This window comes from Zea mays, chromosome 2 (genome assembly GCF_902167145.1).
Source record: "Zea mays cultivar B73 chromosome 2, Zm-B73-REFERENCE-NAM-5.0, whole genome shotgun sequence".
NCBI classification, from domain to species: Eukaryota; Viridiplantae; Streptophyta; class Magnoliopsida; order Poales; family Poaceae; genus Zea; species Zea mays.
Window position 1 is genome coordinate 170,778,710 of NC_050097.1, and position 18,017 is coordinate 170,796,726.

The 18,017-nt window shown below is 45.9% G+C and overlaps 1 protein-coding gene and 1 pseudogene across 1 annotated transcript; one reads left to right on the forward strand and one right to left on the reverse strand.

Moving 5' to 3' along the window:
* Nucleotides 1–7,280: 7,280 nt before the first annotated feature.
* On the reverse strand, nucleotides 7,281–8,475 carry LOC103647270 (uncharacterized; annotated as a pseudogene).
* On the forward strand, nucleotides 8,347–11,807 carry LOC109944326 (uncharacterized). The gene is made up of 8 exons (XM_020549049.1): nucleotides 8,347–8,520; nucleotides 9,676–9,801; nucleotides 9,882–10,015; nucleotides 10,090–10,165; nucleotides 10,254–10,283; nucleotides 11,224–11,480; nucleotides 11,572–11,644; nucleotides 11,742–11,807. Exons 1-8 carry the CDS (start codon nucleotides 8,347–8,349, stop codon nucleotides 11,805–11,807), a joined length of 936 nt encoding a protein of 311 aa, XP_020404638.1.
* Nucleotides 11,808–18,017: the final 6,210 nt, after the last annotated feature.

Consider the following 18,017-nt stretch of genomic DNA (forward strand, 5'->3'; position numbering starts at 1 on the left):
ATGGGCCACGTTGACAACCTTGATGACTATCGTATCGCGTTGAACCTTGACCAGACGTTGAACCAGAAGACATATAACGCACCTCTCACTTCGGAGGTGGCCGCTGTCTGGATCGAAGGGAGCGAAGGGCGAGGCCAATTCAGCAAGAGTGTTATGCTCCATGGGAAGGACAGTTCAAGACACTGCATCCGCTCATACCATGGATGCTACGATGCACTATCATATCCATTGTTCTTCCCTAGAGGCGAACTTGGATGGCATGCAAATATCCCAAAGGTTGGAGTATCCATGGACGAAGTGGATGCATACCGCGCGACACATAGGGCAAGTAATGCAAATGATGAAGATGCGGGTTAGTTGTTAATTTGATATTTGAGATATTTGCACAATATTAACTATGCTTTCGACATCACTCACTTTTCAATCCTTGCATATGCAGAATCTCCTAGCCATTTATGTGTCTTTGTACGTGACTACTACTGCTACAAATTCCAGATTCGTCCCGGGGTATTCAATCCAATACTTCATGGAAAGCGGCTTTTCCAGCAGTTCGCGGTCGACACGTACATAAAGATTGAGAGCTCTCGTTTAGATTTCATACGTAAGAATCAAGATCGGTTAAGGGCAGACCTATACCAGGGCTTGGTGGATAGCATGCTAGATGGAGATATTAGAGCAGAGAAGATTGGCAAGCGAACTGTGCTGTCAACATCGTTTATTGGCGGTCCTCGTGACATGAGACGTCGGTATATGGATGCTATGGCTCTGGTGCGCAAGTTTGGTAAACCAGACATCTTTCTTACCATGACATGTAACCCTAACTGGGATGAGATAAGGAGGGAGCTTCTCCCTGGGCAGACACCGCAAGATCGTCCGGATCTTGTAGTGCGTGTCTTTCATGCAAAGCTACAGGAGTTAAAGCATAGGCTGACTAAACAGGATATTCTTGGTAAGGTCCGAGCCTACGTCTATGTCGTGGAGTTTCAGAAGCGGGGTTTGCCGCATGCCCATTTTCTACTCATAATGCAGAGGAAGTACAAGCTCACATGCCCTGAGCAGTATGACCTTTTGATCTCAGCTGAGATCCCAAGCAACAAGTACCCTGAACTACGAAAGATGGTTATCAAGCATATGATGCATGGCCCGTGTGGGTCGCTAAACCCTAACTGCCCATGCACTAAGGGTCGTAAATCGTGCAAGAATCATTACCCTCGGCCTTTCAGTGACACAACCTTGCAAGGGAAGGATTCGTACCCTGTTTACAGACGTCGTGACGATGGTCGTACCGAAAAGGTTCGAGGGTGCGAATTGGACAATAGATGGGTTGTCCCTTACAACCCATACCTCCTTCGTCTCTTCAACTGTCACATCAATGTTGAGGCATGTGGGAGCATCAAGGCTGTTAAATACCTGTTCAAGTACATATACAAAGGCCATGATCGTGCTTCTGTTGTTATGAGAGATGCGAGCAAGGCAGATGATGATGTAGATGAGATCAAGCAGTACAGAGATGCAAGGTGGGTGACTCCTCCAGAAGCCTTATGGAGGATATACGGCTTTGAGCTTAGTCAGATATCTCCACCTGTGATGCAGCTGCAACTCCATCTTCCAAACATGCACATGGTGGCGTTTCACGAGCGGCAAATGGTCGAGCGAGTCGTCAACCGTCCAGGTGTTGATAGGTCAATGCTCACAACATATTTTGAGGCGAATAGTCTACACAAGGAGGCTCGTGGCATCCTGTATCGTGACTTCCCTAAATGGTACACTTGGCAGAGTGGTAAGGGAAAAATATGGCAAAAGAGGAAACGAGATACGGGTGGACAAGTCGGTAGAATAGTCTCTGCTCATCCGGCCGAGGGGGAGCGCTACTATCTTCGTGTTCTCCTAAACCATGTGACTGGCGCCACTTCCTATGTGGATCTAAGGACAGTAGATGGTGTCACGCTACCCACTTTTCGTGAGGCAGCAGAGAGAAGGGGACTGCTTGAGTCGGACAACACACTGGATGAGTGTCTCACTGAACGTGCTCTTTTCCAGATGCCATCGGCGCTGCGACGGCTTTTTGCCACAATACTTGTGTACTGTGAGCCAAGCGATGTGGTTGTACTCTGGCAGAAACACCTAGATTCTATGTCCGAGGACTATCAACACAGGAATCCGTGCAAAACTCATGTTGAGCAGATGGTATTGATTGACATTAGGAACATGTTGCAGTCAATGGGAAAGGACATAAAGACATTCCCTCTTCCTCCTATCATGGATGCGTATGACGATGCTATTGGTACTGCTAGGGAGGTTTACGAGGAGGAAATTATCGAACCAGCAGCAGAAGATGTGGCTCTTAAAGACTGTCTTAACAAGGAACAGAGGGCCGCCTATGATAAGATTTTATCTGCCGTTGACACTGATCAGGGCGGATTATTCTTTGTGGATGGACCTGGTGGCACCGGAAAGACTTACCTATATAGAGTGCTACTCGCGACGCTACGCAGCCAGGGCAAGATTGCAGTGGCAACAGCTACATCTGGCGTTGCGGCTTCCATAATGCCTGGAGGAAGAACCGCCCATTCACGCTTCAAGATACCTCTCACTATTGACGATGGCGCTGTATGTAGCTTCACGAAGCAGAGTGGAACCGCAGAGTTGCTACGGAAAGCATCTCTCATTATCTAGGACGAGGCTTCTATGACTAAGAGACAAGCTGTGGAGGCACTGGACAATAGCATGCGCGATATAATGGGTCGGCCCGGACTGCCATTCGGTGGTAAAACCATTGTCTTCGGTGGGGATTTCAGACAGGTCTTGCCTATTGTTCGTAAAGGGACAAGGGCTCAAGTGGTCGCTTCTTCGCTACGGATGTCTTACCTATGGGAGTCCATGTCCCACTTAAAGCTTGTTACCAATATGAGGACAAAAAACGACCCTTGGTTTGCGGAGTATTTGCTGCGCGTAGGCGGTGGAACTGAGGACACAAATACTGACGGCGACATCTGTCTTCCTGACGAGGTATGTGTGCCTTATAGTGGGAGTGACACCGATCTTGACAACCTAATAGACTTCGTTTTCCCAAATCTTAACAAAAATATGTCCGATTCGACCTACATCACTTCAAGGGCGATACTGTCAACGCGGAACGAATGGGTGGATATGATAAATGTTAAGATGATTGATCGTTTTCAAGGGGAGCATATGGTGTACCATAGTTTCGATAGCGCCATGGATGATCCCCATAACTACTACCCACCCGAGTTCCTAAACACACTGACGCCTAATGGGCTGCCACCACATGTTTTGAAGCTCAAGATTGGATGCCCTGTTATATTGCTTCGGAATATAGACCCTGCGAATGGACTTTGCAATGGCACCAGGCTGGTCGTTCGTGGTTTCCAAAGAAATAGCATTGACGCAGAAATTGTACTGGGTCAACACGCTGGAAAACGGATTTTCCTGCCGCGTATACCTCTGTGTCCCTCTGATGAAGAGATGTTCCCTTTCCAGTTCAAAAGAAAGCAATTTCCTATACGGCTTAGCTTTGCAATGACGGTTAACAAAGCACAGGGTCAGACCATTCCCAACGTTGGTGTATACTTGCCCGAACCAGTGTTCTCTCATGGCCAACTATACGTTGCTCTATCTAGAGCGACAGCCCGATCAAACATAAAAATTCTTGCAATCCCACCCGTCGATGGGAAGAAAACGTTGAGGAAGGGTGTAAGAAAGAACCCCACAGTTGATTGTGGAACATATACTAAGAACATCGTCTACAAGGAGGTCCTAACAAACTAGACCTACAGTAAGTCTGTTAAAACTCAATTGTTTGTTTCAATAAAAATACACCGACACAAGACTAACACTCAATTGATTTTGATTTTTTTGGGCAGGACTGAGAAGTGGAATGCTGACATCTTTTAGACAGTTTGAAAGCAAACCGAGAGGCATGGGTGTTCATCAACTCCTACTTCGCGCATTGCCAGAGTGAGCTGCAGGACACATGGTTCGCAATTAATTCAGGGTGTCTAAAAGGACCAAGTACTTTACAAGAGATTTAGACGATAAACGATATTACTTTTGAAAGTCATGTATTTTTCTATAAGACTCACGTGTGAATTCAAACCAGGCAAACAGAACTTATTATTCTTAAATAGGAATTGGAAAAGTATATCTTCTTGCTATTTGGTTGCTTAGTTGTCCTAAGTGATACAGATATACAATGGTTCTTAGATGACTAGAATTACAGGTTAGCCAGTAAAATCCTTTATCACGTAGGTTTCCAGTGCAACATAGTGTGTTACATAATACTTTGGCTTAGTATGTTCTGTTAGCCATGAGCAAGGAAGAGGAACTTGTGGCGATAAATTTCACTTGTTCTTCACTTGTGCTAGCTGAACCTGATTGATAGATTAATTAGAAGAGCTTAATTTTGATGCTTCATCCATTTCTAGCATGAATTATATCATGTAAGGTTATATGCTATGGACTGATGAGCTTGATGTTGTTGCCGGTAATAATTATTTTGACAAGATAGCTGCTGAGATTCAGAAGTGGGCACTTTATTTGCAGCATTTGTTTATCAAGAAGCATATTCTGAAATGTGAAGTGACTATGAATAATTACCTTATTTCTAGACGTTGGATTTTTTTTCATTGGCAGTAGTAGTACTAAAGGATACTGCTTATCTATGGATATGGACATCTTGTCCTGGTTTAGAGTTTTCCTTTTATGTCACCTAACAATATCTTGTGGCATCAGAAGAAGTCTTGCACATCTTAGGTCTGGATATGATTTCGACAGGCATGTTCTACCAAGGGAACACTTTATATAATCATTCATAAGGGTTAGTTTGATCACGTTCACTTGTATTTATGGATCTGAACTTTAATGAGTGGTTTTATTAGACATTCGAATGCTTGATCTTTCAGTTATTCTTGAGTTTAAATGGGTTCAAATTTACAATGCTGTCTAGACATTCGAATGCTTGATCTTTAATTTCAGTTATTCTCATGTCATATATAGCCAGCCAACTAAAAATATTCTCATATAATAAGTCTCTCATAGTAAAGTAGTGTATTTAATATTTGATTGACCTCTTTGTCTCACAAATATGGTGTTTTCTTTCTTCAACGTCACAGCAAATGGGAAATACTTGAACTTGTAAGGCATTCTTTACATCAAAGGATAATTTCCTTAATCCTGTATTTTTCAACTATATTCTGTGAAATTCATATATCATCATCCTACAAAGTTCCTGCGTTCCAAAAGTAGTGATTAAGAGATAATTTGAGCAAATGATACCTCTCAAGAACTGCAGGATCTGGAGATGGTCTACTGGCCTATCTGTGCTGCCGCTTGGCAACCGAGCAGAAGGAACTTCAGGGCTTGCTTAGATACGAAGATACCAGGGAAGGTTCGTGTTGTGCCCTCCAATCCCCATCTGCTATCTAAATATTTCTAATCCCATCTTTTCTTGTAACGAGTATTCCTGTTTTCTTTTTCTGTAAACCATTTTCAGCAAGGACCAGGGCATTCGTGATACAAAGAAGGTTGCGCCAAAGCATCAGTGCACAAATCCAAGCACAGTTCAGACAACTTAACTACCCTTGCCGCTCACTGAGTCACGCCGAGCCACTTTGAGAAGTTCTTAAACTCGGTGTAGTCGCTGTCCGAGACCATGGTCTTGTACCATGCCTTGCCAGCAGCCTTATCACTGGCCAATCTATATTTTATCACTTGTTTCTAGACAGTTGTGAAATAGTTTTCTAAACTGTGAAATCAGCCATATTTTTATCACTTGTTTCTAGAATTTATGGATCTGAACTAGCCATATTTTTATCACTTACTTCAGCTACACATTTTATGTGGTCCGCCCGCTCTACGCTCCTCTTTCTGCTAGGGTTCATTTTTTTAATCCATTACACTGACCGAGCTGTGTGTGGTTCATTTTCTTAATCCATTACACTGACCGGCCATATTGATAGAAAATTTTGTTTGAACAGATTTGACTGCTATTTTGGGTTTATGATTTTGCTCCATTTAGAAGATAGTCTGCCTTATGTCTGTAGTGCGACTGCCATATTTACCTCCGTAATTTTAGCTGAGGTGGATCTCTTTCTATATTTTCCTCTGCTCTGTTTCCTTGAATGTGTGGATCTCTTTCCTTTCCAACTTTCTCCATTGATGGAAGGTGGAAATCGGCAGTGTCCTCACCGGCTATAAATGTAGCCACATCCTAAGTTTCTATCTCCTATATTTTTTCGCGCCTCCAGATCGCTGTGAGTTCTCTTCTTCCTCACACCAACGCCGGCCAGTTTCTGCCAACAGCAGCGGCACCAGATTCCTCACGCCAACGCCGGCCAGTTTCCGGCAACAGCAGCGGCACCTCAGGTTTGTCTTTCCTTCTTACTCTCTCTCTCCCTGCATGGAGTCTTGTTCTGCCATGCATGTTCGTTGTCGACTTTATCATATTAGTTTGCGGTCGACCTTATCATATTTTACTAATCCTTAAGGGTGGTGGCGATTCCCTTTTCCTTTGGCACTTTGCTGGCCACTCTCCCTGCTAATATTCTATATCGAGATCGAGACTAGGATATATCATATATACGGTCGGAATAAATCATCTCTCGTTTTTATTTTTATACTTTAGTTTGGAAACGGATTTGGATTCAGATTGGTTGGAAAATGGATTGAACACGAAATATGTGGCATGACGAAACCGAACTAATTCAAACAGAAATACATCAGTAACAATTGAAAATCGGAAATCTGAAATGAAAGTACCATACATACCATATATAATATCATCAATAAACAACAATTACATGATAATAACTATATTAATATGAGTAATATAATCACATATCGATAAATTGACAATAGGTCTATAAAAACATGTAACAAGTTAATATCAATATATAATATGTACTATTTCTTAAGAACTTAACGTAGGCGTCCACTACTCCACGGTGCACGTTCTGCCCTGGTTTTCGGTTCGATGCCTGCAGCGCCGTCACCACATGCTGCCTTCCCCTGCTGGGCTCTGCTCCTGCTTTCCATAATCACACGCGCCTCCTGCTCTTGCCTTCCACAATCACGCGCGCTTCCTGCTCCTGCCTTCCAGTTCCGCCGCGCGTGTTGCTCCGCCTGCTCCTCCTGCCTTCCCACGCGCGTGCTGCTCCGCCTGCCCTAATCGCTCTCGCTCCCGTGGCAGACGCGGCCCTCTCTCATCGACAGCTTTATGCTCCGCCTGCCCTAATCATGGATCCGCTCCGCCCTTGCCGTTTTCAGTAGGCGCGCCACACCGTCTCCTCCACCATCCTCTTGCCGGCGCGGTTGATAAGAGCAATCGTGCGTCCTTTGACTGGAACTGTAATGAGGAGTGGAGTCAGTCGTGTCGCAAAGGGAAAAAAACATCTATCGAAATCCCTGCTACTCTTTTGTCGTGCTGTCCTCTTCAAGCTGTCTGCGTGTACATCGGTTTTTCTGCTTAGCAATTGGACTGGGCGGAGACAAGCTTCTCTCCAATTCTCACAGCTTTTGCCGTGCAAGCTTCGCCAAGCACCACAAGCATCCGTTTCCTTCCGAGCGGCGCTGTCATGCATGGGCATCAAATCCGCTTGGTTCCCTGGCGTCGACACATGTTCCCAACTCCGCGGTTGCGTTTGCCTCGCGCGGTCGCGCTCGTCCATGAGATATTTCGCGGATGTCGTCGATGTGACACCACCCACATGGCCACATGACCAGTCCAGGCGCACGGCAACTTTTGCTCTCCTCTGGCTCTGCGCGGCGCATAGGGATGCCCAGAGATGGCAGCGCGGCGGCAGGCGACCCCCTGGCGCGGTCGCACTCCAGCGCGATGCGCACCAGGTCCGAGGCCATCTCCCGCACCAGCGCCGCCGTGGGCGCCGCCAGCTCCAGCAGCTGTGCCGGGCACGCGCGCGGGTCCACCTGGAACGCCAGGTGCACGTGGCCGCGCCGGTGGCCGTAGAGCGCGTCGGTGAGCCGCGCGCCCATGCCCACCTGTCGGTGCCGCCCGGCCACGGCGTTGGCCAGCGCGGAGCGCAGGCGCGACACGGCAGTCCAGACCTTCATCCTCCTCCTCTGCCCCGCCGCCGCCGCTTTCTGTTGCTGGGCCGACGGCGCCGGTTTCAGCGGAGGGGACACGAAACCATCGGAGTGGAAGGACGGGCAGGCGTAGGAGAAGGTCATGGTCGTCTCGAACTCTTCATGTACTCCTCGTCCCCGAACGTCGCGGCGCCGTGGCTCTTGCTCTTGCCGAGGACGGGCCACTTGAAGTGGCGCCTGGAGAAGGAGAGCGAGTCGTGCGTGTTCCTCGCCGCGATGGTTCTCATGGTGCGTGACTTTGCTGTCTTGTCCTTCTACTTCGAGCTAGCTCAAGCTTTCCTGAAGCAAGCGAAGCGAAGCAGAGAAATGCTGCAATACAATGCAGTGCAATGGACCCTGTGCTTTGCTTGGCTGGAGATGGAGGTCTGCTGCGTGCTTGTGCTGGGCTGTGTGCGCGAGGTTATATCCAAGGCTGAGCTGAACTGTAGGAGGGCACCAAAGCACAGTCCACGGCGCTAGGGCTTTTGTACTGGGGAGGAGGCTGGTGAGCAGAACCCACCAACTGAGAAAACAGGACGGAGGAGGAAGATGAGAGAGAGAAAGACAGAGAGGAAGGAGTGTCGTTTCTTTTTCTTTTTTCTCCTTGCCTGACCTTGTGCTGCTTTATCTGAAGGCCCTGGGCCGGTGGGCCCTGCAGGTCTGGTCCTTATTTTTTTTGAAGGAACTGGCACTTGTTTCTTGTGAGGAAATGGTAGACAGGAACTGAGATTGTGGCAGCAGAGGGCAGGGTTGAGAGATTTATGGTTTGAATAGATATGTAAATCTAGCATCAGTTTGAGAATCGATTATGTAAATATTTACACTCATAAGTCACACAATTTTTCAATAGGTTTTTGTTCCGCGAGAATGGAATCTCTATCTGTAGGCTTGTGTCATAGCAAGCCAAAAAAATCGGTGGCAACCGCAATAGTTCCGGAAGGTATTATAATTTCCGTAGTTCTCTATGGATCAAGTTGTATTTTTTTGTAATAACTAATTTTAGTTTTATCTCACGATTGTTTGCTCTAGACTATATTTGCACGCAGGGTGATCTTGCCCTCATCGATTTTATTAAGGAAATCCCTTGTGAACCAAGGGTGGAAGTCGTACTTATTGATGATGCCTTTGTTGAAAGAAAGTCGATGGAATGTTTATTTCAACCGAATGCGTATCTAGGCGACGAGGTAATCCATGCTTAGTTTTTAAATTTGTCGACCTTGTTATGTATAGATTTTTTACTCATCTTGGTATTTTTAACCACAACTTACACACTTACAGGTTATAGACTGTTATATAAATTTGATAAAAGCTCAAAAGCATCTAAAGTGCCGATCTGGAGGTCGCGTTCACATAGAAAATGCTTTCCAGTTTAATTTCTTGAAGCGAGATGGCGATGTTGACATTAAAACAGAGGAGCTATATCCAATTGAAGACATGACACAAATATGTAGCGCTGAACGAAGGGTGTTACTTTACCTAGACCATGACATGGTACATATGAGTTTAAATCTAAACAAAACAGTTAGTGTTTACATGTATTTTATTCTTATGCAAGTATTTATAACTATTTTGTAGGTGTTTATTCCGATAAACATCCGAGAGACGCAATGGTATCTTGCTGTGATCCATGCAAGAAATATGGAGATACAAGTGCTCGATTCACTTGGTACTTCACAAGACCGTAAAGACCTCACTGACTCTGTGAGTATGCACAAACTAAACAATTATGAATTCACTATTAACTTATCCCAATCTCTAATTTTGTTTTACAATATATAAAGATTAAAGGTCTCCAAAGGCAAATTGATATGATATCTCAACGTAAGGAGTTAAAAGACCACAGGTGGCCAGACCTCCAAGTTGCTTCTTGGCCGCTCAGAGAAATAGACATGGGATATGCAAAGCAGACAGATAGGTACGCCCTAAAATATTATTTACCTATTTCTTCATTCATACTAATCTTTATGTTGATATTAATGTATATTGTAGCTCTTCATGTGGCCTCTTTCTTTTGAACTATATCGAATACTGGACAGGGGATGAACTGTCTGACAGTTTTACCCAGGTATATTATTACTACTACGACATATATGCACATCTACAGTCAGTGTTACATATATAATGCTAATATAATAATTATTTCTTATTTGTAGGATGACATGTCACACTTTAGGAAGAAAATGGCTGCTATATTACTATCTTCAGAACTGAATAAGAGAAGGGGGTGTCTGTTATACAAAAATGATAAAGAAGTTGACTCTGGAAGCCCATCGGATGTTGAGATATTAGAAAACCCAACAGATTCTAAGAAGAGGAAGCTACTCCACGTGCTTGATGATAACGAAGTAGTGTATGAAGATGAGGAAGGCCCTATTACTCAAGCAGACTTGCAAAAGTGGTTTGTTGATGATTGGGATAAAAGAACTCCTGTAAAAGTATCTAACGATGGGTGCACCAATGACTTTTTAATGGTTGGTCTTTCCACAAAGGACATGCCAGTGACCAAAGCCGAATCAATAGATGTTTTATGTGATTATATCATGGCAATAGAAGACGATACGACACTAGAGTAAGTGCTCATTGATTTATCTATTTTATGTATATCAACTACTTAGATTCTTGGTATAGACTTTCATCATGCTACATTACAGGATGACATGGGTGTGAAGTTTCAATCCTTTTAAGATAGAAATCTCTGTCAAAGACCTGCAAAACATATTAACGATAAATCTAGATATGACTCTAAGATGTTTTGATATGGCTGTTCGACTGCTTGCCAATAAAGAGTCACGTAGGCCGAAAGGAGAAATCATAAATAATAGAAAGCATTATATGGACATGCGTTTCTGGGTAAGTTTGTTTCCAATCATTAATGTATTAATATATAGTATCTACATGTAATCCTCATGTATACATGTATATATACTGTCCAGAGAATGGTTGGCTTTGGTAAACTTCCAAAGTACCATCAAGATCCTACAGCAGAAGAGTTAGCCAAAACACTCGATTGTTGGCCATCAATGAATTATTATATCACGGGTTGTAGATATGTAAGTATGTGTTCATTTCGAATGTATTTATAAATGACACTTCTTTGCAATCCTAATGACTGATATTTTGCAGGTTCTTATGCCATGGAAATTCAACGGATGTTATGCCCTTTTCGTAATAGATCATGTTAAAAAGCATGTGACTTTTATCGACTTTACACTGACTCAAGATTGGTGTAAACACATGCCATACAAGAGGTTTGCGGAAGCGATTATCATGGCCTCAAAGAAATATAAGATTGCTTACAGCAAGAAACGTTCTGGATGGGCGGAGGATATCTTTAAGTGGGAACATACAATTCAGACTGATGTTCCAATTGATTTAAGAGGGTATTTTCTTCGTACCACATTCTCAGCAGTTTAATTTTTTTCTATGATAATTCATTGTATAAAACATAGTTGACCAAACATTATATTATAGGTTTAATACCAGCTACCTCGTTCTACAAGCTATGGCCATGTGGGGGAATGACAGACGAATGAAATTTGTTGGGGTAAGTGTAGTACGTTCGTTCTATGTTCAAAACATATATTCCAGATATCTCTTTTTACAAGATAATATGTTTTGTTCTCTTATGTCTTTGTCTGTAGGATGCAAAGATTGTTCGAAGGAACTTTGTGATTGATCTGTTAAGTTATGAGGATAATTCGTGCTGATATGTCATCCCTGCAAACATACAACAGAGACTTATCGATATCGCTAAAAAGGATTAGCTGATTAGTGTGATATTGATAATGTTTACCACATGGATTTTGCATATTATAGTGATATTTGTCGTTCCGTATTAATGTTTCATACAAATCTTTTACTTCCGTCGCAACGCACGGGCACATATCTATAACATACAACAGAGACATGTAAGTTATCGTGTTATTATTCGGTTCCGTTGCAACGCACGGGCACCCTACTATAGTCTCAATATAACTTGTTTTGTATCTCTCGGGTACCATAATACGGGTATCCAGATCACAACCCTAAAAATTCCTAGACGTTTGAGTAAGAAGGGAATATGAGCAAAACACGCTCCCGACCATACCAAGGCAAGGGATCCAAATCATGCCTCACCCGAGGCCAACTCCGAAAGGGAGACCCTAGTCATGAACTCACCCGAGGCCACGGCTCGACCGAGGCCACCTCCGAGCGGGAAACATAACCGCGACTTGCCCGAGGCCAGTCTCGGGCGAGATGCACATTTCTGATTCGCCTGAGGGCGCCTCAGACGACGCTTAGGAGCTACCCGCTTCAGCCAACCACTCTAGTTCCAAAACGTGTGTTCGTACGTTCACCTGCCCCTCTGAGGGCGCCAAAGTAAATAAAGAACGACACGACTATGGTCTAATCTACTTTCACCGCCCATGATGATGCACAAGATGTGAATACCAGACACTGTTCCCCCACTCCGAACACTGTTTCAACCACTCCAAGCGAGACATGTAACGTCTGGTCAAGGCCTCGGCCTCGGGAGACATCTCCATCTCACCCGAGCTCGGCTTCGACCAACTGCCCTAGTAGAAGCGCATTAAATGCCATATACTCTCTCGTGAATCTCGCAAGAGACCATGCCGAGCACTGTAATAACCACTTCAACTCGACATCCGCACCTCTGTATAGGCTAGGGCTCGGGCACACACTCATGCTCCCGAGCCCAGCCTCAGCTCTCTGCCCCATCAAACTACAGGGATCAGACGACCTCCTGAACAAAAGACGACGCAAGGACAAGGGCCATCTGAAAGGGAAATAGGCTTACACCTTTTTCTATATGATTTTAGTGGTTGAATTGCCCAACACAAATAATTGAACTAACTAGTTTGCTCTAGATTATAAGTTTTACAGGTGCCAAAGGTTCAACACAAACCAATAAAAAGTCCAAGAAAGGGTTCAAATAAAAAGAGCAAAAGACAACCCAAAGGCAGCCCTGGTCTGGCACACCGGACAGTGTCGGGTGCACCAGGGAGTTCCACTCCAAACTTGTCACCTTCGGGAATTCGGGGAGGCCGCTCCGCTATAATTCACCGGACTGTCCGGTGTGCCAAGCGGAGCAACGGTCGTCCGCGCCAACGGTCGTCTGCAACGCTACAGTGAACAGTGAACAGTGCACCTACGCGCGCAGAAGTCAGAGCAGTCGCCAAAAGGCGCACCGGACAATGAACAGGACCTGTCCGATGCACCACCGGACTGTCCGGTGGCCCCGTTGTCAGAAGCTCCAACGGTCGGAACCCAACGGCCTGGTGACGTGGCTGGCGCACCGGACAGTGTTCGGTGCGCCATACGACAGAAGCCTTCACCAACGGTCATTTTGGTGGTTGGGGCTATAAATACCCCCCAACCACCACACTTCAATGTATCCAAGTTTTCAGCCATCAAACCTCATACAAGAGCTCTAGACTTCACTACAAGACACAAACAAAGAGATCAAATCCTCTCCCAAGTCCGGAATCACTCCAAACAAATTAGTGACTATAGAGAGAGACTTTAGTGTTCTTTTGAGCTCTTGCGCTTGGATCGCTTTTCTTCTTCCTCTATTCTTGTTTTCAACTCACTTGTAATCAAAGCAAGAGACACCAATTGTGTGGTGGTCCTTGTGGGGACTTAGTGTCTCGTTTGATTGAGAAGAGAAGCTCACTCGGTCTAGGTGACCGTTTGAGAGAGGAAAAGGGTTGACAAAGACCCGGTCTTTGTGACCACCTCAACGGGGAGTATGTTTGCAAGAACCGAACCTCGGTAAAACAAATCACCGTGTTCATTCGCTTTATTTCTTTGTTGATTTGTTTTTCCTCTCTTTCAGACTCGTTTATATTTCTAACGCTAACCCCGGCTTGTGGTTGTGCTTAAACTTTATAAATTTCAGATTTGCCTATTCACCCCCCCTCTAGGCGACTTTCAATTGGTATCAGAGCCCGGTACTTCATTAGAGCCTAACCGCTCAAAGTGATGTTGGGAGATCACGCCAAGAAGGAGATGGTGACCGGTGAGAAGCCCGCCACAAGCCACGGGAAGGCTCCATCGGAAGAGTCCGGCAACGAGGTGAAGGGATCCCCTTCACACACCAAGTCGCATCGGAGCGGCGAGAAGAAAAAGAAAATGAAGAAGGTGGTCTACTACGAGACCGATTCTTCATCACCTTCTACATCCGGCTCCGACGCGCCATCCGTCACTTCTAAGCGCCATGAGCGCAAGAAGTTTAGTAAGATTCCCCTACGCTATCCTCGCATTCCTAAACATACTCCGTTACTCTCTGTTCCATTAGGCAAACCACCTGTCTTTGAGGGTGAAGATTATTCTATGTGGAGTGCTAGAATGAAAGGTCATCTAACCTCACTCCACAAAAGCATATGGGAAGTTGTTGAGTATGGAGCGCAGGTACCACAGGTGGGGGATAAAGACTATGACTCGGATGAGGCCGACCAAATACAACACTTTAACTCCCAAGCAACAACTATACTCCTCGCCTCTTTAAGTCGAGAGGAGTATAACAAAGTGCATGGGTTAGAGTCCGCCAAAGATATTTGGGACGTGCTCAAGACCGCGCACGAAAGAGATGAGGTGACAAGGATCACCAAGAGAGAGACGATCGAGGGGGAGCTCGGTCGATTCATGCTTCACCAAGGGGAGGAGCCACAAGCGATGTACAACCGGCTCAAAACCTTGGTGAACCAAGTGCGCAACCTCGGGAGCACCAAATGGGATGACCATGAAATGGTCAAGGTTATTCTAAGATCACTTGTATTTCTTAATCCTACTCAAGTTCAATTAATTCGTGGTTGTCGGCGTTTCGACCCCGGGGGGTCCCTGGACCGACGAGTAAATTGTCGCCGCGTGCCCCAGCCCAGATGGGTCGGCGCGAGACGGAGCGCGAAGGGGGGAGACAGGCGTAAAAGGGGAAACCCACGGCCTTCGTGTTTGTCCCACGCCCAGGTCGGGTGCGCTTGCAGTAGGGGGTTACAAGCGTCCGCGCGAGAGGGAGCGAGAGGCCTGTGCGCGCGTCGTCCCGTCCTTCCCCGCGCGGCCAACCCTCTGTAAGAGGGCCCTGGACCTTCCTTTTATAGGCGTAAGGAGAGGGTCCAGGTGTACAATGGGAGGTGTAGCAGTGTGCTAACATGTCTAGCAGAGAAGAGCTAGTGCCCTAAGTACATGTCGTCGTGGCAGCCGGAGAGGTTTTGGCACCCTGTTCGTGTGGTGTCGTGGCCGTCGGAGGGGCGCTGGAGCCTGGCGGAAGGACAGCTGTCGGGGCCGTCGAGTCCTTGCTGATGTCTCCTTGCTTCCGTAAGGGGGCTGAGAGCCGTCGTCGTCATGTAGCATGCGGGGCACCATCATTACTTGTTTATCGGGGCGAGCCAGATGGGACGCTGGTCTTGTTCCCCGTAGCCTGAGTTAGCTTGGGGTAGGGTAATGATGGCGCCTCCTGTGACATGGTCGGTCCGAGCCCTGGGTTGGGCGAGGCGGAGGCTCCTCCGAGGTCGAGGTCGAGTCTGTCTTCCGAGGCCGAGGTCGAGTCCGAGCCCCTGGGTCGGGCGAGGCGGAGACCGTCGGCTGAGGCCAGGGCTGAGTCCGAGCCCTGGGGTCGGGCGAGGCGGAGTTCGTCGTCTTCCAGGGCTGAGCCCGAGTCCGAGCCCTGGGGTCGGGCGAGGCGGAGTTCGTCGTCTTTCGGGGCCGAGCCCGAGTCCAAGCCCTTGGGTCGGGCGATGCGGAGTTTCCTATGGCGCCCGAGGCCGGACTTGGCTGCTGTCAGCCTCACTCTGTCGAGTGGCACAGCAGTCGGAGCGGCACAGGCGATGCTGTCCTCTTGTCAGGCCGGTCAGTGGAGCGGCGAAGTGACTGCGGTCACTTTGGCTCTGTCGACTGAAGGGCGCGCGTCAGGATAAGATGTCAGGCCATCCTTGCATTAAATGCTCCTGCGATACGGTCGGTCGTCGTAGCGACTTGGCCAAGGTTGCTTCTTGGCGAAGACTGGGCCTCGGGCGAGCCGAAGGTGTGTCTGTTGCTTGAGGGGGTCCTCGGGCGAGACGTAAATCCTCCGGGGTCGGCTGCCCTTGCCCGAGGCTGGGCTCGGGCGAGGCGAGATCGTGTCCCTTGAGTGGACCGAGCCTTGACTTAATCGCACTCATCAGGCCTTTGGAGCTTTGTGCTGATGGGGGTTACCAGCTGAGATTAGGAGTCTTGAGGGTACCCCTAATTATGGTCCCCGACAGTGGTGATCCTAGATATAAACTAATGTCTCCCGAGGAAGTGATAGGAAAATTTGTGAGCTTTGAATTGATGATCAAAGGCTCCAAGAAAATCATCGAGCAAGGCGTCTCCTCCACACCCGAGATGCAACCCGTCGCATTCAAGGCGACAGAGGAGAAGAAAGAAGAGTCTACATCAAGTAGACTCCCCATCGACGCCTCCAAGCTCGACAACGAGGAAATGGCGCTCATCATCAAGAGTTTCCGCCAAATCCTCAAACAAAAGAAGGGAAAGGACTACAAGCCTCGCTCCAAGAAAGTTTGCTATAAGTGTGGTAAGCCCGGTCATTTCATTGCTAAATGTCCATTATCTAGTGATAGTGACAGGGGCGACGACAAGAAGGGAAAGAGAAGAGAAAAGAAGAGATACTACAAGAAGAAGGGCGGCGATGCCCATGTTTGCCGGGAGTGGGACTCCGACGAGAGCTCCACCGACTCCTCCTCCGACGAGGACGCCGCAAACATCGCCGTCAACAAGGGTCTCCTCTTCCCCAACGCCGGCCACAAGTGCCTTATGGCAAAAGACGGCAAGAAGAAGAAGGTAAAATCTAGATCCTCCACTAAGTATGCAACTTCTAGTGATGAGGATAATTCTAGTGATGATGAGGATAACTTGCTCACTCTTTTTGCCAACTTAAACATGCAACAAAAGGAAAAATTGAACGAATTGATTAGTGCTATTCATGAGAAGGATGAACTCTTGGATAGTCAAGAGAACTTCCTTATTAAGGAAAACAAAAAGCATGTTAAGGTTAAAAATGCTTATGCTCTAGAAGTAGAAAAATGTGAAAAATTGACTAGTGAGCTAAGCACTTGCCATGACACTATTTCTAGCCTTAGAAATGAAAATGTCAAATTAATTGCTAAGGTTGAGAAATCAAATGTTTGTGATGATTCAATTGTTAATCTTAGAAATGATAATGCTAGTCTAATTGCTAAGATTGACATGTTGAATGAATCTCTTGCTAGCCTTAAGATTGAGAATGAAAAATTAATTGCTAAGGCTAAAGTTTTGAATGTTTGCAATGATGGTATCACCAATCTTAGAGATGAGAATGCTATTTTACATGCTAAGATTGTTGAATTAAATACATGCAAACCCTCTACATCTATCGTTGAGCATGTTTCTATTTGCACTAGATGTAGAGATATTAATGTTGATTCTATTCATGATCACCTAGCCTTAATTCAACAACAAAATGATCACATAGCTTAACTTAGTGCTAAAATTAACGAGCATGAACTAGAAAATGAGAAATTTAAATTTGTTCGTAGCATGCTTTATAGTGGGAGACGCCCTGCATTAAGGATGGCATTGGCTTCCAACAGGGAGACAATGTCAAGCTTAATGCTCCTCCTAAAAGATTGTCTAATTTTGTTAAGGGCAAAGCTCCCATGCCTCAGGATAATGAGGGCTATATTTTATATCCTGCTGGTTATCCTGAGGATAAGATTAGGAGAATTCATGCAAAGAAGACTCATTCTCATCATGCTTTTATTTATAAGAATGAGGCTTCTAGCTCTAGGCGTTCTACACATGTTAAAATGCCTAAGAAGAAAACTCCTATTGCATCAAATGATCATAACAATTCATTTAAGACTTTTGATGCTTCCTATGTGCTTACTAACAAATCAGGCAAG